Source organism: Antechinus flavipes, chromosome 4 (genome assembly GCF_016432865.1).
Source record: "Antechinus flavipes isolate AdamAnt ecotype Samford, QLD, Australia chromosome 4, AdamAnt_v2, whole genome shotgun sequence".
Taxonomy (NCBI): domain Eukaryota; kingdom Metazoa; phylum Chordata; class Mammalia; order Dasyuromorphia; family Dasyuridae; genus Antechinus; species Antechinus flavipes.
In genome coordinates this window covers 36,812,984-36,835,909 of record NC_067401.1, presented here as the reverse complement: position 1 = coordinate 36,835,909, position 22,926 = coordinate 36,812,984, and the positions used below count along the sequence as shown (strand labels likewise).

Genomic DNA, 22,926 nt, shown 5'->3' with positions numbered 1-22,926 from the left:
TGAGGCAACCTGGGTTAAAGATCCTCATGACTTCAGATCCTGTATCTAACCTCTTCCCCACCCAGCTGCAGGAAGACTTGCGTTCAAATCTGTCCTCAGACATTTACTAAGTCACTTCACCCTATTTACTTCAGTTTGTTCAACTGTAAAATAAAGAATAGTAGCACCTAACTCATAGGGTTGCTGTGAGGCTCAAATGAGATGTAAAAAGCTCAGCCTTGTGCCTGGCACATAGAAGGCACTTAATAAATATTTCTTTCCTTACCAATAATAAACAATATGTCTACAAGCCAAACTGGAGATAACGAGCCCTGAGCTTTGTCTTCCTTACAAAATGAAGACGTTGGACAGGGGGTCTTTAAAACCTTTCCAGCCCTATCATGATACTTTAGGATACCATGTGTCTTTGGAGTAGTTTGCCTTCAAAGCCCCTTTCAGCCCCCTCCCCACAAGCATCTATTTTCTGTGAGGATGACCAGTTCCCAATGCTACCCTCACCCCCATCCCCAACCAATAATCATGCTTCTTAGATGCCAAGATAGAGAAACAATTCCCATAGTACCTCATCATCAACAATAATTAATTAAAATGGGTGGTTATCAAATACTCTGATGGATGGACATGGCTGGGCAATTTCCTTGGGAGCAGCCAGCTGGTAGCTATCTTTCTCCCCAAAGAGGAAAATCAAACCTAACCCCAACTCACAACTGAGAGGACTTTCTTGTCCCAAGCATAATTTATGATGCTTGTTCCAGTTGCAAAACCTCTTAATTATGGCTATGCTGCCATCAACATTTGCTTTGGCAAAGGAGAGAAAAATGTAGTAGCTACTATTTCTCAGTTGCCATTTTCTGAGAATAAGGAGAAATTCAGGTGAATTTCTGATTTTGAATAAACCTGAATTATATTTTCACTCTTTCAAAATCATGATTTCTTCCTATGCTACAGCAACAATCAAAATCAATGGGAAATAATTAAAAGTCTGTCATTTCTGTATCATTCATAGCATCATTGTTAAATGATGACTACCGATAGCATTTCACACAAAAGACTTCAAAGAATTGCCTAGGCACATAAACCAATACATTGCGAGTATCCCATGCACATTCTTTTGTATTTCTAAAAATTTCTGATTTCTTTAAATGTAGAGTTGCTTAATTTTGAAAAACAAACCAGGCAGTTTAAATACAAGGATGGTATTACAAAAAGACAAAAAATGAATCCAAAGTTAGGAATGGAGTAGGAGATATTGGTTAATTGATCATTTAGTTGTTTTGCTTGGCCCTACTCACCATCATATAATCCATCTCCTAGAAATTCCACATTTGTGAAATGTATGCCAGAGCAAATAAACCTGCTTTGTAAAAATAAAGAGGTTTTAGGAATACAGGACTGAATCCCAAAAATCCAAATGTTTTGCTTTTCATGCTAAAAACTTGGGCTTTGTTCATGTCAAAACTCTATTCTCTAATGTCAATGACATTCTCTTAAGTTATTAGTTGACTAATCAGCAAAGGGTTGTCACTTTTTCAGTTTGGGACAACCTTCCCAATGAAGAAGAGATACTTTCCTTTATCCTTTTAAATAGCTTTTTATTGACAGAACATATGCATGAGTAATTTTTCAACATTGTCCCTTGCACTCACTTCTGTTCCAACTTTTCCCTTCTCTCCCTCCACCCCCTCCCCTAGATGGCAGGCAGTCTCATATATGTCAAACATGTTAAAGTATATCTTAAATACAATATATGTGTACAGATCCGTACAGTTCTCTTGTTGCACGAGAAAAATCGGATTCAGAAGGTAAAAATAACCTAGGAAGCAAAACAAAAATGCAAGTAGTCCACATTCAATTCCCAGTGTTCTTTCTCTGGGTGTAGCTGATTCTGTCCATCATTGATCAATTGGAACTGAAGTGGATCTTCTCATTGTCGAAGATAGCCACTTCCACCAGAATACATCCTCATATAGTATTGTTGTTGAAGAGAAGATATAATGATCTCCTGGGCCTGCTCCTTTCATTCAGCATCAGTTCATGTAAGTCTTTCCAACCCTCTCTGTATTCATCCTGCTGGTCATTTCTTACAGAACAATAATATTCCATAAGATTCATATACCACAATTTACCCAACCATTCTTCAATTGATGGACATCCATTCAATTTCCAGTTTCTAGCCACTAAAAAAAGGGCTGCCACAAACATTTTGTCATATACAGGTCCCTTTCCAAGAAGAGATAATTTTTAAAACAATTATGAGTTGACTTTTTTGGTATGTGTGTGTATATATATTTCCCCCCCAAGGCAATTGGGGTTAAGTGACTTGCCCAGGGTCACACAGCCGGGAAGCATTAAGTGTCTGAGACCAAATCTGAACTCAGGTCCTCATGACTTCAGAGCTGGTGCTCTCTCTACTGTACCATCTAGCTGCCCCTATTGGTGTATATTTTTGAAAGCTGAGCTTCATGTCTTACAAAAAGCCAATGTGAGGAAGGAGAAAGCAAGGAAAAATGAAAGAGAAGGGAAAAAAAGCTATTTTGAAGATAGAAAAATAATTTGACATCTGTCAAAAGGTATATACAGAATACAAAGGAATGTATGAAGCATATGTATCTATGGAAGCTAAATTTTAAAGGATGGGAATTTTTTGTATATGCTCCAAGCTCTCTCCATTATCCATTAGTCTAGGTATTTCCATTAAAACCCTTGTATTTTCCCCTTTTTGACTCATTCTATCTTTAGGGTCAGATCCTTCCCTTATTAATCCTATTCCCACACAGTTCTCTTGAGTCCTTATCAGTCTGCCTCAGCTTGTACATGTTATGAAGACTGGCAGGCAGAACAGTGTCATCTCCCTGTCTAGTATCAGAGGGCAGCAGGGTTATTTATGCTAGGTGACAGCTACTGAGGCTCAGGCAAGACACAGACGTGAAACTTCAAAAAAGAAACAACAGGTAACTATAATTTCTTCCTGTTCTGTGGTTTGTAATTGTAGCACAAAAAGTTGCAAAGGGAAGGAAGAGTAAAAACTGGGAAATGTGAGATGGATATTTCCATGACTTGAGAATTTTATTCTGATCCCCTAGATCAGGGGTTAACTTTATCTTTATAGTGTATCATGGCCTTTGACAGATAGATGAAACCCTTTCACTGAATAATGTTTTAAATGAATAAAATAAAATATATAAGATTATAAAAGAAACCAGTTAAGCTGGTGTTTCAAAACTATCAATGCTAAAGACTCCACTAAGACTTTGGGGAACTTTTATATTGGTTGGTTGGTTGGTTTTTTGTTGTCCTTCATTCTCAAAGAGGCTCAAAATGATATCATTATATTAGAGTCAAATTAGTGTGTCAAACTGTGTCTGATCAGATCAATTTGAGCTCAGAATGCCTACCACAGGTCGAATAGTCCCTAGGAGAATTTGGGGTGGATTGTCTAACTTTGCTTATTTCATGTTTCTTCTGAGCTCATTCAAAATATTGAAATTTTCCTTCCAGAAATTCCAGGGTAAGAACTCCTGCCCTAGATTTAATTGCCATCAATTTCAGAGCTGCTCTAAAGCTAAAACTCTAGCTCAATTAAGATCAATTATGTATAGGCTTTTTAGCAGAAACTTTTGTTATATAAAATACCACATTTGTATTATGAAATTCATGTCAGCATAATATTCTTAGATTAGATGACTTTTCACATTAGCTGAAATTCAAGTTGGTTCACTCGAGTAAAGCAGAAAAAAGATTAGAAAGCAGTCTAGAGTCAGAGGAAGAGAATTTCTTTCTGCCCCTTTTCCTTCTCATAGACATTCAAACTATTCACATGGCCCCTGCAGTGAAAGCAGAGCCAGGAAAAGAGAAGCTCTCTGTTCTTTCTAGTTTTTGATTTCTAAGGAAAAGAAATGGTTCACTTTCTGGAAAATGTGCTTCGGGTACCTGAGTTAAATTTGACACTTCTCTTTGGACAGTGATCAGGGAACAAATCCTTATCTGTAAAAGAAAGGTACAGGAGAGTGTCACCTATAACTAATTTCATCCCAAGACTTTGTGATTGGAGTAGGGGAAATTCTGATCTCAATGCTGGCCACACGCTAAAGCCACTCCTTGTGGTGGTCCACTCACCTTTGGAGCCCATGCAAGTACAATACTAATTTGTACTTAATTCCTGTTATTCCTTCCAATACCAGATCTTTCACCACCCATTAAAGGGACAGGAAGCTGTGATTCCATTTTTGATATGAAAAAAATGCCCTTTTCTTTGAGGAAAAGAGAGAATTCAGTGAGTTTTCAAATGAGATTATTTCACAACAAATAATAAATAATGAAAGAAAACTTACAAAATTTGAAAACTATAAAAAGAAATCTGTCCTCCCTTATTTTAAGGGTAAAAACTCTAGCCTATGATTCCCTCTAGCCTATGCATCCCTCTATGATTCTAGCTTATGATTTCTCTATGCCTTTCTCCTTTTATTTTTCTTAGTAAGAGTATCTTCTGATTCATTTGCTTTTTTTCTTCATTTCTTTCTTCTGTGTAGTCTAATAACTTTTGGTTTATCTGATAATCTATCTAGCTCTCTCCTTAACTTGTTTTTGACTTTTTTCTATGTCCATTGTTAGCTTATGGTGACATAATTGGGAATCTCATTATTGTTGTGATATTCATTCTGACAAAGTGAAGAATTCTGGCAAACTCGTTGATGAATGTTGCTTTCTAGTCAGGCCTCATAAATGACTTGCAATGTTGGTATTAAAAGTAATCTTTTGCCTTTGTAGAAAACACTTTGTTATCTGACATTTTACTTGGTGTAGTCACAACCTTTCTGTCCTATTTGTCCAAACTGTTTTATAGGAGACCATTTCTGTATTAGGGAACAGGACAGCTGCTAAGATGGAGACACTCCAGGTTGACATGGAAACACATTATGCTGAGGTGGTTATAGATGTGGGAAGCATCATTTTTGGGGAGAAGGATAGGAAGAACATGACCAACAGTCATTTGAAAAGGACACAAAATTCTAAAATCATCCAAGCCGTATGTGCACTGTTAAATTCAGGCGGGGGAATCGTCAAAGCCGAGATTGTTAACAGAAGCTACAATTACCGTTGTGATGGAGTTGGTCAAGATTTGGAAACATCCTTTCAGAAGCTTCTGCCTTTGGCTTCACAGGAGTTCCTTGACTATTTGCAACAAGATCACAATCTTTTCATTTTTGTGAAACCCTGGATCATGAAGGCTGCTGGACCCCAACTACAAATCTGTAGTCTATCATCAAATATATTCCAAAGAGATGTAACTTGTACTGTCAACCTGACTGCGAGTAGGGCATTAGAATTTCTAAAGGAGACACAATCAAAAATCCAAAAAGGAAGAGAAAATCTTCCAATGTGGCATCCCAAGAAAGTTCTTGTGAGCAAAATTCAGGAAGAAGAAGACATAAGATTGTTTGCCTCAGAATTTTTTGAAAAAGATCAGCTTTTGTACAAAGAAAAACTCAACTTTACTGAGTCAACTCATGTTGAATTGAAAAGGTTCACAACCAAAAAGATTGTACCCAGAATCAAAGAGATGCTACCTCGTTATGTTTCTGCATTTGCAAATACCAAAGGAGGATATTTAATTATCGGGGTGGATGATAAGACCAATGAAGTGTTTGGATGCAAAAGAGACAAGGTGAACCCTGTCATATTAGAAAAGGAGATAGAATATTGCATACAAAAATTGCCTATATTCCATTTTTGCTCTCTGAAGCCAAAGATTAATTTCACAACTAAAATCATCGATGTGTATAATAACAATAACCTATATGGTTATGTCTGCGTGGTCAAAGTAGAGCCCCTCTGCTGTGTTGCTTTTACAGAAGACCCGAATTCCTGGATTGTGAGAAATAACTTTGTTGAAAGACTGAAAACTGAGGAATGGGTATCCAGGTTAATGGATATTGATCCAGGTAAAAGGAGAGGGGGAAACAAGTCCTTGTCAAGTTCCTACCAGAAGAAATCTGCTTCCTAGTATTCTATGACTAGGGTTAGAGTTCTGTTTCTACCCCCGTTTTAGATCTATAGGCCCATATTCAGATTTTGAATATTCCTAGACCAATAGAAACAATAATAATTTCTCGTATAATTAATAATTAATAACACTGGGAGAGCTAAGATAAGTTCTAGCATCTTTCTTCCTTTTTATCTTTGGTGGTACCAGTTTAAAACAGGGTCTCATTATCACTGGTCTGGGTTATTGAGGGTCAAATCAATCAACATCCATTTCCTCATCTCTAAACTAGAGGTTAAATTAATCTCTGAGGTCCCTTCCAGGTCTAAAACTTTGATCCTTTAATATTTTTATTTTATTGCATAGCCTCCTATCAGACCTTCCTTTCTCAAGTAAATCCATCTCTCTAACCTATTCTTCAATACTTCTTCCAGATCATTTTTCATTATGCATCCATTCTTCTCTTTAAAACCTTTCAATAGCCCTCAACTCAGCAGAACTTTGTACTTCTCAGTCATTATAATGATTTTATATGATATTACATTACATATTCATGTTATGTGTCATATGTCCTTCCCTCCAACTATTTTGAAAGCTCCAAGTAGGCTTAGGTATTGTCTTATTTTTCTCTCTCCAAATGACTACCAAGGTCTCTGTTTGTAGAAGTCACTTTCATAAAGTTGTTTGATGAATAAATGAATAGATCTCATTAGCAATAAAATTGGGGACAGGTGGTAATTTTCTTTTAAAACTACCTTTTTTACAATTTGATGTCCCCTGTTTTGAAAAAAATTTTTTTCACACTTAATATTATTTTATTGTCCCCTCTCATATAGTAAAAATCTTTTATTAATATTCTTTCTCCTTACAAAATATTTTAGGTAAATTCCATAAAATCTATTCTGATTTGCTTCTTGTGAGGAAAAAAAATACAATTTCAAAAATACAATTCAAAATGTCAAAGTACATTTTAACATATGTTTTTGCATTAATGTGTTTTAAGGAATACTTTAGTGTTCAAATGACTCAATTTTTTCATCCCTGTGGATACTTTCAAAAGTAGCCTCTCCATTCTGCTGACTAATGTTTGCAATTCCACAGTTATAGAACAAACTATGGCCTAAGTCTTTTTCTCCCATTCAGTTTAGCTTCAGAAATATTGAAAGCCTATTCTTTATTCTGGCAGCTAGGTGGCACAATGGATGGAGTGCCAAACACAGCCTAGTTGAGTGACTCTAGACGAGTCACCTAACTCTTTTTGCTTCGATTTCTTCATCTCTCCAACAGGCTGCTGAAGGAAACAGCAAACCATTCCAGAATATTTGCCAAGGCATCTCCAAATGGGTCATAAAGAATTGGATTGACTGACAGCAAGTCTTTGTTCCTTTTAAGTATCCTTACATACTATAAGTTTACAATTCCTGCCCTCAAAAAACTGATATGTTATGAAGGGCAAAGAGGAAGGGGAAGTAAGAAAATGAAAAGACTAATCATAGAAGAGACATGAGTTCAACCTCTCCATTTTACAGATAAAGAAACTGAGATTGTGAGTTACTCAAGGTTGGACAGGTGGTTGTCGTTCAGTTGCTGTATCCAACTCATCATGACACCATTTTATGTTTTCTTGGCAAAGAAACTGCAATGGTTTGACATTTCTTTCCTCAGCTCATTTGACTGAAGTAAACAGAGTAAAGTCACTTGCTTAGGGTGGCACAGCTGGTATGTGGGGCTGGATTTGAACTCAGGGCTTCCTAATAGCAGTCCTTGAATAATCCACTTTCCCAAAGTGGGATTTAAACTCCAGGCCTCTGACTACCAGGGTTATTGGCAGAGGTACTTCAGGTACTGAAAGCCTTCCTGTGTATCTTTCTGCAATTCTGATTATAGGTAGATCTTCTGGCTACCCATTTTACCATGATTTTCTTTTCTGATCATGTACACCCTTAGTGAGTTTTAGGAGTAGATGCTTTAGCCAGGGCCTCTTAAACTTTTCCCACTCATGATCCTTTTTTACCTAAGAAATTTTTACATGACCCCAAGTATGTATATAGGTTTGATTTTTATAAATAGATATACAAATCAAACATTTATTGATTTTAAGTCATAATTTTACGATCCTCACATTCAGTTATGAGATCCCATTTGGTCAGTTTAAGAAGCTGAGCTTTGAGCCATTGCAGTTACTCAATAGAGCATTAATTCTGAAAATAAACTCTGAAAATGAGTAACTGTTTATATCATGAGAATGATTGTACATGGGTTTTGTTTCCAAGAGAAAAAAAAAACCCAACCTTGTTGAAGTTGTCACTGCTTTCAAGTGCAAGTCTTCTTATTCTAAACATGGTCAGGGAACTTAAAGTCCAGGATTCCTAGTCTGTTTTAGGGATACAACATTTAATTATTGTTTGTAGAATCTGAGGACTTATAATCCTCCTTTCTCCCATCATCACCCCCTAAAAAACAAAATTAACTAAAACTAATTCTATTTAAATTCAAATAAATTATACTTAGAATTATTATTATTATTTTTTAGAATTTTGCAAGAGCTCTTAAAATAAAGATACCAAAACCAGAATTGCTTGAAGGTATACCAAATAATGGTTCAGTGATAAATATGTATTCATTCAGCTAATATTTATTAAGCCCTTAATATCAGCAATGTCCAGAATTTTAAGAAGCTGGGTAGGGCGAGACAAGGACATATAAACCATAATTTCTGCCTTGGAGGAGCAGAGAAGATAAAACCTGTAGAAGGAGATATAGAATAAAAATTAAAATACAATTACAGAAGGAAAAGAACAAAGTATTCTGAAATATTGGGGAAAGATGGTATAGAAAAAATAAATAGCTACTTACATGGTATGCTTTCAGAAGCTGTGGTAAATATGTCCTGACCCTAAAATACAGTTTCCTTCTGTTTATTGATGCTATAAATTTGACCTTTAGAGAACCAAACTTTGGTCCAAATTTTTTTCTCCCATTTAGACCAGCTTAATAAATAAGGAGTGCCTACTCTTTTGTTAAGTAAAATAACCTCAGGTTATGTGAGAGATACAAACTTGAGTAAAATCAATTCCTTAAGGACTTGATCATCTTAGAGGGGAATAGAGAAACAGATAAGACTCCACAAAATCATAATCTAAAGTAGTATGTGATAAGTATTGCTAGGAAAGTTAGAGCAATATGCAAACATCCCAGGGAAGGATTAATATATTAATCCTTATTAATCTGTTATAGTTTATTGTGAATGATCTTAGAAAACTCAATTCTCAGAGATGGAAGGAACCTCAAGTGCTATCTGGTCCAACTATACCTGAATAGGAATCTCTTCTACAGTATAGTCAATAGTTGATCATCCTTACAGAGTGCCAGCAATGGAGAGCTCACTACCTCCCAGGGAAGTCCATTCTAGTCTTGGACTGCTCTGTTAGCAAGTCTCTCCCTCCACAGAACCAAAATCTGTTTTCCAAAATCTATTGCTAGACCTGCCTTCTGAAACCAAGCAAAACCAAGCTATGATCTCTTGGGTGTGACAAAAGTATAATTGACAAGTTCAAAGCAAGTAGAAGAGGCAAAAGCAGAATCTGAACTCAGCTCCTTTGAGTCTGCATCCCGAATTCTTTTTTTTTCTGTGTCACATTTCCGCAACCCTGTAAATGGTCCCAAACTGCTGTGGGAGAGGGAGAAGGGAAAGGGAGAGGGTGGCTGATGCAATATCAAAAGGAGCTCAGAATTAACAAGGATAGGTTTTCCAGTAGCAAAAGGAAGAATAAATGAGAGTTCGGTTCTGAAATAACTCTGCCTTTATTTGTCAAGTTTATCCCACTTTGGCTCAAGACAATCACCAGTCAGCGATTGATCCACTGAGCAGAGCAACATGTTCAGAAAAAGCCTGGCTACATAAGGAGACACTGCAGCAAAGTTTGCTTTCAGGTATCCATGTTTGGTTTCATTTACGGGGAGGGAGGTGTCTGGTATCTACCTTTGATAATAAGGGGGGGAGAGAGGAGGAAGAAGGTGATAGTTTGTTCTAACTTTTCCTCTTCGAGAAAGGCAAACTCAAGATAGAACATTTATGGTGTAATGCCGGAGAAACTGAGGCAGGAGAGAGATTAGAGAGTTTTTAATATTTTATTAATGGGAGAGTAAGATTGACTGGACAGGACTCTCGTCTCAGATTATCCAGTCAGACAGAGATAAGTATACTGGGACCAAGGAATTCATATTGGTCCCAGGGCTGGAGGACCCAAAGAATCCAGCGTCCAGCATACAGCTGCCAGATGCCATTCTCCAGCCATGAATGGAAGAACCCCAACTTCTTAAATACCTTTTTGGAGACAAAGAAGAGAAAGGGAGGGAAAGTTTTTTTTATCAGGGAGGGGAAGCCATAAAACCTAAAAATTCCAGAGACAAAGAAGTAAAGATATCATGGGTTGGTCTTGGAATATTCTAAAGGAATATTGTAAATCCATAAAAGAGTCAGGAGAGCTACTCTTTTATCTTGCTAATTTACAACCCGAGAGCGAATAATCCTTAGTTTTACTGAGTCAGAGACAGAACAGTTAAGGTAACTGAGACAGGGAAACTGAGTCAGGACAGTTAAAGAAAACTGTGGCATAACAATGGCAGAGATTAGAACACAGGGGCACCTCCCATGTAGCCCGGCATTTGCTCTGAGTCCTTCCTGAGGGACATTCCTCTTTAATGCCCAGGAGCAAAGCATACCTGCACACACGTGCTACAACCTGATCTCATCTGCTTCCTCAAGTTTTAGCAATCCTCTCAATCTGGAGCTTTAGAGGTGACTGTCCAGCTGCCTTAGCAAACTCAAAGTGCTCCTCTGTTTAGCACTGAATGGAAACCTGGATGCAACCAAATTGCCTCTGCAAGCATCCTTGCAGATTTTTCAGTCTCAAGGATCTGCAAACTGATGAAAATTATTCTTTAAAGATTTCAGCAGTTTGCCCTGACCCCTCTTATTTAAAAAAAAAAAAAAAAAAAAAGCTCAAGGACTTACTCCTATGTAGTGTTTCACTCATATGGCTTCTGGAAGGAAGACATCTGTGAAGATTCCTAACTTGGACCTGCAATTGCACTGCAGCACAAGAAATCCAGGTTTAGCATCACAACTTAGGAAACCTGAAGACAGGTCAGCAATTCTAACAGCTCCTCAACCTTCAGATAATTTCCCTCCCAGGTTAGTCCTGATAATTGGGCTTCAGATACTCTCTCGTTGACTTTTTACTTATTTTCCTCCTGCTATTAGTGACTTTCCACATACTTTCAGAAATCCCTTTCATGCCAGTAATTTCAGAAGGCTCTACATGTTCAGGTAATTTATAAGAAATAGACAAAGGTTAGCCCGTCTCCTTATATTAATGAGCAAATATTTTACCTTCCTCAAAATATGTAGAATCTGGGGATTCTTATAGTACAGGAAGAGATCTTAACTTGTTGTGCTGGTGAAATCTATTGACTCCTCAGGAAAATGTTTTTAAATGCATAAAATAAAATGTACAACATTACAAAGGAAATTCATTATATTTAAATATAGTTATCACAAAATTTAAGTTCACACAGCAAGATGAAAAAGCCCTGCAGGCTCTACAACATTTTGCAGAATGTTCTCAATATCCTTATCTCTTTTCACAAGGCACTAAGAATCCTTTGTGTGACTCAAAATATGAATTCCTCAAGAAAAAATCAGAAGAGCATCTGCCTGATTCCATAGAGCCACAAATCAGGGTTTCGCCTGATCACTCCTGCTTTGCCTTACTTAGAGATCAACTTGCTGATTGCCCAGATCTTTCTCATTCATATAATTCCCAATATGATCTGCCATCAGTGTATGGGATTAGGCTTCCCTAATGCTACTAAGGATTCACAGCCTCTGGTAGGATGGCCATCTCCCTGCTTTGTGGGACTGATTCATAGCTTCTCCAGAGATCTTGGCTTCTTTACAGTGCCAAAGATGTGGATTATTCCCCATCAGCAAAGAATACCCATATAAGCATTATTCTAGACGACACAGGTTTGGGATGAGAGAAAAACAACATTATTAGCTTCATCTCTAAGAATGATGCCATGAGCAGCATTTTCTCTATGTACCCAAAACAAACCTAGTTTTGTGGCTAAAAATAATTCCACTTCAGTGATACGGTAAAATGTAAATAAATGGTGTTTTAGATACATTCTAAAGGGAGAATAAGCAGAATTGCTATTATTCTGACAATTGCTTTATTCTTCATGCTTCAATCTGTAAAGTATTGAATTTAAGAGAGAGTAAATGACCTTGTAACTTCAAAAAAGAAGAAAAAGTTAAAATGCATTTCTCTCTTTCTGGTGCAGCATTTCTCTCTTTGTAATCTATTTCAATTCTTTCAATTTACAGTGACCCCACAGCAGATAGGATTCAAACCAGAATCTCTCTGCAAGGAACTATTCTCAGAATATAATGGATTAGAGAAGTTAATGAAGAAGAAGACCTGTCAATTTTCTCGGGGGATCCTGATATTTTCAAGGAGCTGGGCTATTGACATCGGCTTAAGAAAGGATGATAGAGTCCTGTGTGATGCTCTCCTCATCGCTGTTAACAGCCCCCCAGTACTTTATACCATTATCAGGGGATCTGATAAGATGGATGGGCTTGAATATTCCAGACATACTGCTCTCCAACTAAAGCAGAAACTTGTCAATGTAGGGAATTACACTGGAAAAGTGTGCATCATTTCCCAGCTCTTGCATCTGCCTGACCGTCTATGTGGGATCATGCAAGTACCATACCCCCAATCCTATGTTCTTGCTACAGAATATGAATTGGAAGATTTACTGCAATCACTTGTAATAGTCTTGCTCTGCTTTCCCTCTCTTTTAAGTGACCAGCTTGGATGCCAATTTTTGAAACTGCTTGTAACCGAACAATCTAAGCTGCTTTCACAAAGCCTTCAGGAAACCAGGGAGTTATTTATCCTTTGTTTACCAGGAACCCGGAAAACTGCTATGGTGATCAAAATCCTGGAAGAGATTAGGAGCATATTTCACTGTGAAGCAAAGGAAATTCTCTACCTTTGTGAAAATGACCCCCTAAGAGAATTTGTAAGGTAGGAGTTTCCTGGATAATTTAAAACTGTAACCAGATAAAGAAAATAAAATCAGAGTTCAGCCAGTCTTTTCAGTCAGCCTTTACAATTGTTAACCAAATACTGCTTAGTAAATTCAATTTTCATTTTTATTCTGGGTATTGATAGAGCTTCTAGTCAAATTGAGGAGCCCAAACTAAGATGTTACATCTTTAAGTAGTCAACTGATGGAAATAGGTACATAGTTAAATATTCTTCAGGTTCTTGTTCTCTTCATTGCCATTAAAATCAGCATACACAATCTGACTGCTTTCAGAAATGGTTCATTAAGATACTGATTTATTTTTTCAGAATAGAAAGCAGAAATTCTTAACCTTGTTAATGTTACAGACCCTGTTGAGAATCTGGTGAAATAAGAATCATATTTATGCAGGCTTAAAATAATATATATAGGATTATAAAGAAAACCAAGTCTATTGAAATATAGTATCAAACGATTTTTGAAGTATTAAATTTATGGACTGCAGATTAAAAGCCCCTGCATTTAAGAAAATTTCCAGGAAATAGCATATCACATGCTAACCAATAATAATTAATGATGATGTGTTATTGCTATTGTTATATTAAAAATTAGAGAGACGAGGGGCTAGACCAAATAAAATTTCACAGAATCATGGAATTTGGGCACTAGAAAGGACTTTACCTATCATCTTTTCCAGACACCATTTTTCACTTAAAGGACCTGAGATTTAATTTGATTCAGAGAATATTTTGATTTTCAGTTTTTTTCAGGTTTGATTCAATTGTTTTGGAAATTATGTAGATTATGTTTTTATTTTAACTGCTTCAAGAGCATATAAGATCTCTTGGTAAGTGTAAAAACAGAGACAGATTTAGACAATGAATTTCTGATTATTAACCCTGAATAAGATAGAAGACAAGGAGACATATACTGGCCAAAGATATTTGACCCCATGGCATATGGAGCTTATCCAATATAGGGTCTACAAGAAAGGTTTCCTACAGATAGTAAAGTTCTCCAGTTGTTTCTTCCTTTTTAAGAATGACATTGTTAGGGCAGCTGGATGGCACAGTGGATAGATCACCGGCCCTGAAGTTAAGAGGACCTAAGTTCAAATCCAGCCTCAGACATTTAATACTTCCTAGCTGTGTGACCCTGGGCAAGTCACTTAACCCTAATTGCCTCAACAGGAAAAAAAATATATTGTCCTGATTTTATAAAAATCCCTGGAAACTATAGGAGTAGAAAACTTCTATCAGAGTCATAATTAGCTTATCCATACCAGAAAAATCAAATGTGTGAAAATGCCTATTGTTAAGGTTATACATACAGATTATTGAGTTAGTTAACCATATATTTATATAGAAAAAGCATCCAGATATATAATGAATATGGCCCAGAACTGAGTAGGAGGAAAAATAGATTTAGAATCCCCATGGAAAATTGAACAGGACTTTAACAATCTAAATATGCTCCTTAGCTTTTTTTTTTTTTTTTTTCACCAATGTTCAAACAGTGATACCACAGGGTTGTAACTCCATTTCCACAGTCTCCAAAGGATCAAAGCTGTGGATAACTTGAAGTGCTGTGTGGTCCATATGGGCTTTCCAAAGATGATTTATATACAGTAAATGGTTCAGGGGTCCTCAAACTACGGCCCGCAGGCCAATGCAGGAGCTGAGGACGTTTATCCCCCTCATCCAGGGCTATGAAGTTTCTTTATTTAAAGGCCCACAAAACAAAGTTTTTGTTTTTAATATAGTCCAGCCCTCCAACAGTCTGAGGGACAGTAAACTGGCCCCCTATTTAAAAAGTTTGAGGACCCCTGGAACAGATAAACGAAGGGAAGGTTTTGTGGAAGAGCTGGCATCTAAGCTAGGTTTGGAAGGAAGGGAAGAAATTTCACTAGGCTAAGATGTGGAAGTAGACTATTGGGGATACTATATGCAAAGAGACAGAGATGTTAAAGGGCAGGACAAGATTCAGGAAAGTTAAGTATTCCAATTTTGCTAAAATATGGAGTACAAAAGAGGAATTGTAGGTGATAAAGCTAGAAAATAAGGTTAAGGAGAGATGACAGAAAGTCTTGACTAACAATCCAAGTGTCTCATTTCTTTATTTGGTAAAGACTTAGAAAGATCTCCAGTATATTCGGTATAATTATGGGGAATATGGATAAAAAGAATTGCATAGAATGAGAGGGTGTGGATGAACTAGAAGGTGTCCTGATGAAAGGAATATACACAACCCAATCAATGGATATTATATATTCATTGAGACATTTTTAAAAAGCAACAGGAACTGCCAAAACTCCATAGTCGTTTTTGATGTGCCTTTTGAAGATTGCCTTGGCAGTGAAGTGAAAGGTGAACTAGAAGGGAAAAGACTAAAAGAAAGGAGATCAATTCGATCTATTACAGTTATAGAGGTGAAAAAGAAACAAGTGTGTGCTCTACTGTGGCTGTGGTAAAAATGGAAAAGAGACACATGTGAGAGATATTATAGAAATAGAATCAATAGGATTTGTCAGCTAATCAGATTTGAGGAAAAAGGGATAGAGAACTATAATTTTTTATTATCTCTAATAACTATAATAACATAATATATTACATATTTTTACAACATAACATACTAGCAATATCATATATAATAAATAATAATTGTTATCATAATTATAATCTCTTAAGTATTATCTTTAATACACCTCAGTTTTAAGCCTCAGTAGAAAAAAAGGGAAGTTATGAGATAGATGCATTTTGATCGGGGAAGAAAAATAAATCAATTTCAGACATGTTAAGTTCTGGGTGATTTAAGGACATCCAGATAACACACAGTTGAAAATATTATACCATAAGTTATTTCAAGAAAAAAGTCAAAGATGTAGATATAGACTTGAGCATAATCTGTACACACAACTGATCATCAAAGTCATGGGAGTAGATAAAATATTAATAAGTAATAGATTATTTGGTGACCTCAAAGAAGGCTATTTTAGTAATATGGATAAAAACTAAATGGCAAGGGATTGAGAACTGAGTAGATGATAAGAAAGCAGGGTTAGTAAGTATGGGATGTTTTTTTCTGGAATTTTGTCACTGAAAGGAGGAAAAGTAAGATTTATTTTAAATGGAGTATCAGAAAGAGAAATAGGATATAGCTTAAAAGAGTATCCCATTCAAGGGAAATGTTTTGTTGTGTTATATTTTGGGATAGGGGAAACTTGTATATATTTGCAAGCCAAAGTGAAAAGAACCAGTAGGGAGATTAAAAACATGTTGAGAGCAAAGTTTTGAAAATAATATGACAGTATTAAAAACAACAACAACAACAACAACACTGATTTGGTTTGCAATTTTGAGTTTGATTTAGACAAAGATCCAGTAAATGAATGCAATTTCCTCATAGTTTTTGATTCATAGCTTAATTCAAATCTTTGTAAAACATCCAAAAAAGCTTTTTCCTGGTCCTCTTTAAGACCTGTATCTTTCTTCTGAGATACCTCCAAGTTATTCTATAAATGTTTTGTTTGATAGTTTTCACCCTTGAGGGCAGAGACCATTTTTTTTTTCTCCCTTTCATTATGTTCCCAGCTCTTAGCACAGTGTCTGGCACATAGTAGGCACATTACAAATACTTGTTGGTTTGACCGGATCCAAACCAAAGTCAAAGTGAAACAAAAGTTCCAGGAAATACAAGTATAAAGCAGAGAATCTATATAAATGAGAGAAGTTCCTGGGATTCAAGGGAGAAAAGGTACTAGATGCATGAGTTAGGAAATGCTACAAATATTTTTTTAAAGTGTTATATAGAATAATTAAAGCTTTGCAGATAGGCACACTACTGCTGATGTCCAAAGACTTCACTATCCAGTGTAATGGTACTGATTACAATCTTCATGATTTCCTTATCAAAAAGCTTTTTTATTCATTCACCAAAAATTTAAGGAGTTTTTCAGTTACAATTTGCCATATGACACAAACTGGCTATATGATCCTTGGCAGGCTCATTTGTCCTCTACTCTTTTAACACTGTAAGTTGCTGATCTATTTTAGTAGAGTGAATTTTCTCACCAAGGGTTCCCAATATCAATAAAATTACAATTCTGGAACTCTGAAAAATTGTTTTATAGAAAAGCTTGATTAGAGCACATCTCTTCTGCACATAAAAATTTATCTGTGTAAAAAATTAAATAATTACCATTCCTGATGTATAAAGAAAACAAGATGAGAAGAAATGGGCTATAATCTATCAATGAACACATATTGATAAAACATCTAATATGAGCCGGCATAGTATTAAGTGCTAAGGGTTCAAAAAAAAATAAGTTTCTGACCTCAAAGAAATTACATTCTAATTATATCCTAAATTTAACAGACATAAGGGGCTTGTCAATAATTATTGTCAAAAGTAAAAATGAGTTCTAACAGAAATTATAAAATTTGCTTACATTTTCAAATTACAAGTCAAGCTTGCAGATTTCGTTATCTAATCTTGAATTGACTAAAAGAAGAGAGCTTATTATTTTCCCACATGGTCTATCATGAAATAGGAATGCTGGTTTAGTTTTTTAACCTATTAAGAATCTTATGTGAATTACAATAAGAAGTAATCTCCAAGTAGAAACTAAAGAACTAAGCTTTTAATTTTTGGCTCAAACAAGTAAATAATGAATCATATTCCCTTTGTTCATGTGATTGAAACCATACTCTGTTTTACTCTCCTAGTCAGCAAAGTACCTGCCAAGCAGAGACCAGGAAAACTTTCATGAGAAGAGATTTTCCGAAGATTAAACACATAGTAATAGATGAAGCTCAGAATTTCCACAGTGAAGGTGGAGATTGGTACACAAAAGCTAAGAACATCACCCATCCAAAAAATGAGGCTGGAAGGAGGAACCCTCACCAAGGAATTTTATGGCTCTTTATAGACTCTTTTCAAGCAAGTCATTTGGAAGTCAGTGGTCTTCCACTTTCATTAATGCAGTATCCAAGAAAAAACCTCACTCATGAGATCTATAATGCTTTAGAAATAGCCATGATCATGAAACAAGAAATGAAGAAGATCAAAGAAAACCAATATGGACGCGTGCCTCCTGAGTCATTAGCATTATTTAGGGAAGATATGTATGAGGATGCTATCCATGATTATACTCTACCTGGAGTGTGTGAAATAGAAAGAGATCTGAGGGAGGATGAATTGGCAAATTATGTAGCAAGCAAATGTCAGAGTCTCTTCCAGAATGGCTATTCTCCTAAAGATATTGCTATTTTGTATAGTAGGAATGAGGACCGAGAACATTATGAGCTTATTCTTAAAACAACAATGAAATCGATCAGGACCCACAGAATAGCAGAAGTTGAATGCAGCAGGGCATCTGATGTTTTGGGTAATTCTATCATTCTAGACAGTATTCAACAGTTTTCAGGCTTGGAGAGAAATATAGTGTTTGGTCTTATTCCAGTCTATTCTAAGTCTGAGGTTCCCCATAATCTCTTGCTTTGCTGTGCATCCAAAGCTATTAAGCATCTATATCTGCTATATGAAAAGAAGGAAGATCTATGAAAAATATTATAAATTATCCAGAAATTAAGGTTTATTCAAACCTTTTGTTTGGGAGATAGGAGATATTATGCTTCTTGCTTTACAAATGAAGAAGAAGCAACAAACTATCAAAGTTGGCAAATCATTGATGGAGCTAGAAATTAAATTAGGTCTTTCCAATTTGTTTCTTTGTTTATGAAATTATATCAATTTCATACCATTTCACCTAAAATACTTGCATAGTTTAATTTAGAAATTTAGGGTAATTCCCCAAGGCTTTCAAACTCCTTATTTTGCATATGAAGAAAAAAAAATGCTTTGCCCAGAATCTCAGAATTAGTTACTGATAGATCTTCCCTTAGGCTATGTTTGGAATAGAGACTCCTGGGTCAGACCACAGCAGGAATATAATGTTTAACATAGTGTTTAATTCAGGGTACTATGTTTAATCAAAAAGTTTAAAACCAGGATGGCAAAGGGCTTTAAGATAATGTCATAAGGGGGTAATTAGATAGTGTAGTGGAGAGAGCACCTGCCCTTCAGACAGGAGGACCTGAATTTAAATCCAGCCTCAGATACTTAACACTTACTAGTTGCATGATTCTGGGCAAGCCACTTAACCCCAATTGCCTTGCAAAAAAAGAGAGAATGTCATAACCTATTCTAAGGCCTCCCATCACTTGTCTCCATTCTCCTTGCACCAAGTTTGCTTTGTATACACTTTGTTATATATTTCCTGTTTATTTATCTCACATGGGTCTTCCCAAAGGAATGTAAGCTCTTTGAAAGCAGGATCTATTTAATTTTTGATTCTGTATCCCTGGTCTATAGCAGGTGCTGCATAAATGTTTTTTAAATAAATGAATGAATGTACTTGGAAGGATGAATTGGAAGAAGTAGGGATGATTAACCTGAAGAATATAAAAGGGGCATATGATAGCAACAAGCAAATGTTTGAAGGATAATCACATGAAAGAGGACTTAGATGTGCTTTCCTTGATGTGGGAGGGAAGAACTAGAAATAATTGGTGAAACTACAGAGAAAAAAAAATTCATCTCAAGTAAGCTAGACAGGGCTGGGAACAAACTGGGAATGGATATCTAAAACTGGGGGTATTTGCATGGAAATTATATTTAAGTCCATGAGATCTGACAAGGTTATCAAGAGAAAAGGTGTAGAAGAGAATAGAATAAAGACCAGGAGAAAGCTTTGGGAAATTACCCACCATAGGACTTAAATATGAATGTTAAACCAGCAAAGAAGCCGAGGAACATCAGTCAGTTGAGTAATAGTGAAAAACCCAGAGAGGAGAGACCTTAGTCAATAATACCAAATCCTGAAAGAGATACCCCTGAGGGACTTTAGGTGTGTCAGATAAGGGTCTCCAAAGCCTGTGGTACAAAGGGAGGCTTTAGTTTTGAGCAGCAAATGTACATAACAAGATAGGATTTCTGCAGAGCTTTTCCCCCTTGGAGAATTGTTCTCCAGAAAAAGCTTATAGTCTAGTAGAAAGTAATATCCAGAAAGGCAGGGACTTTAGTTTTTGTCTTTGAATCTCCAGCACCTAGTATAAAGTCTAGCATACTGCAGGAGCTTAATAAATGCTTGTTGCATTGAATGGAATTAGCAAGTAAATGACTGCCCTCTGGTGGAACAAGAGCAGAACTTCAGGAAGTAATGCACAGAACAGAGACCAATAAATGAGTTCCATCTGCTGGGTGTTATAGAGAACTGCTGGAAGCTTGGCTAAAGTAACACAAGACGGGAAAAGAACCCACGGATGGGAAATCCAGTGGTGTGTGAGGCGAGACAACCTTTTAAGTTTAATTGACAGTGCCAACATTTTATCCATCGCTCTCTTAAGTCTAAACAAAAATAAAGTTCTGATTTGCATCATTATTTTTGAAGAATAAGTGCTTATCCTGAAAATTTACCAATTGGTTTTCCCGAACCACTGGAGCTGCTTCCCGTATACCACTGGAGAGAAGCAACCAAAGAACTTTACTGAAGCCAGCGAAAGAAAAGCAACACTGTGCATGCAGAAGATTTGGAAGAGAGACATCACTGAGGAAGAATAACCCCTAAATATCCTGAATTAGAACTCTACTAGGTGTTCCACTGTAAGTGACTAAACCCACACTTCTGGGTAGAGGGATGCACATTGGTGTGCAAATGATTTATTGCGGATTATGATATGATCTTTATTTCCCCAAATTTCTAAACAAATTGGTCATGTTTTGAGCCTTGTGGACCTGTATGCTTGTAAGAGGAAATGGTGACTATTTCCTGAGGTAGAAAGAAGGGAAGGCTTCTAAAATGGTGGCAATGGACCAGAGGAGTGAAAAGTCTCACAAAATACAGCTAGGCTCTTTGTATTAGGAGGCATATCAGGAACATTAGCTCAGCTCCTCCTACATAGCAGTGATCTGACCAAGTTTATGTCCAGATGCTATAGGACATCTAGAAACTCCTAATAGAAGCTAGATTAACCTAAGTCTTAGTTGTCCCTGGATCGAGTTCCCCAAAGTCACTTCGAAAAGTTGCTCATTGAAAGAAAGTTTAGGGCAAATAAAAAATAGTGCTTCAACACAACAAATATGGAAATATATTTAAAAGGATTGTACATATTTGAATTATATCAAATTGCTTGCTGTCTTGGGGAGGGGAGAGATAAGGAAAGGGTGGAGAAAAATTTAGAACACTAAATCTTACAGAAATGAATGTTCTTTGTATGCATTTGGAAAAATAAAATACTATTGAGAAAAAAGTAAAAAAAAAAAAAAGTTGCTCATTGGTCTTTAAGGCATAAATGTTGCATTGGCTGTAAATCTGGAGCCCCCTGCACTTTTTAAACTTGTAAGATCTTTCTTTCCCTTTACCAGTTTCTTTCTCTAAATGTAACTTAATCTGACAGGACTAATCCTCTGCTTCAAATCAAAGAGCCTTCTCTTCAGCAAGTGGTTAACTGATTGAAATCCGTCACCCAATGTCTATGCATGTTTCACAATCTATCTCTGCGTATCATAACAATTCCCCCAGAAGCAGCTTCCTAGGGTCCACTATGTAGAGAAGCCATTTTAGTAAGTTAACAAGGCCTGGAAATGTGTCAGACCCCCATTACATTATGGTCCGGTGAAATCTATGATGTGTAGAAAAACTTTTCATACTGAACTGCTTCCTTCATGAATATTTCTGGGAATGGAGACTTAGTAAAAAAAAAAAAAAAAAAAAAACAAAAAACCCCAGAAAAACTGTAACTAAATAAGCAAGCAAAATGGAGAATGAAGGATCTTTAATCACAAACGTAGATGAATGATATAGAAAAAATAGCAAAGCCTTTGTTTTCCAGAACTTCTGTTTAATATGAAGGATATAGACAAAATAATATTGATGAGTACAAATATTCAAGCATATTATAAAAACAAAAGAAAAACCTAGAAATTTGAAATGATTGCACACCTTATAGCATAGCTGTGGTATTGTTGGGGGTTTTTTAAACCAGATAATGAAATCCACAGAAGATGGCTACATTGATATAACAAGATAGTAACAAAATTATCCCATGTGTTCTATTGAAAGCACATGTTGTACTGTTGTAGTGCTACAGTATTATCTACATAGTGATAATCAGTGTATATTATTTGTGTTATTTTTTTCACTTCATGTAAGTTTTCTAGTATTTCTTTGAATTCATTAAAATGAATGAATAAAAAAACATTGATTATGCAGTGATTCAAGACAATTCCAACAGACTTGAGTTGGAAAATGTCATCTGCATCCAGAGAGAGACTACATGTAGATTGAAGCATAGTATTTTCCACTTTTTTCTTTCTCATGATTTTTCCCCCTTTGGTATGATTTTTCTTGTATAACATGTATAGAAATATCTTTGAAGGGATTGTATATGTTTAACTTATATCAGATTGCTTGCTGTCTTGGGGAGGGGGAGTGAGGAAGGGAAGGAGGAAAATTTGGAACACAAAATCTTACAAAATGAGTGTTGGGTGTGCAAAAATGTGGCATCCCTTTTTGTAGTAGCAAGAAAATTGAAACTGAGTACTTGTCCATCAGTTGGAGAATGGCTGAATAAGTTATGGTACATGAATGTTATGGAATATTATTGTTCTATAACAAATAATCAGCAGGATGATTTCAGAGAGGTCTGGAGAGACTGACAGGAACTGATGCTAAATGAAATGAGCCGAACCAGGAGATCATTGTACATGGCACCAACAAAACTATACAATGATCAATTCTGATGGATGTGGCTCTCTTCAACAGTGAGATGATTCAACAGTTT

The 22,926-nt window shown here is 36.1% G+C and overlaps 1 protein-coding gene across 1 annotated transcript; it reads left to right on the top strand.

The window, feature by feature from the left end:
- Positions 1–2,863: 2,863 nt before the first annotated feature.
- Positions 2,864–21,405, top strand: LOC127559001 (protein SLFN14-like). Its single transcript, XM_051992436.1, has 5 exons — positions 2,864–2,951; positions 4,844–5,942; positions 9,800–9,916; positions 12,375–13,083; positions 17,809–21,405. The coding sequence occupies exons 2-5, from the start codon at positions 4,883–4,885 to the stop codon at positions 18,644–18,646; spliced, it is 2,724 nt and encodes a 907-aa protein (XP_051848396.1). The 5' UTR covers positions 2,864–2,951; positions 4,844–4,882; the 3' UTR covers positions 18,647–21,405.
- Positions 21,406–22,926: the final 1,521 nt, after the last annotated feature.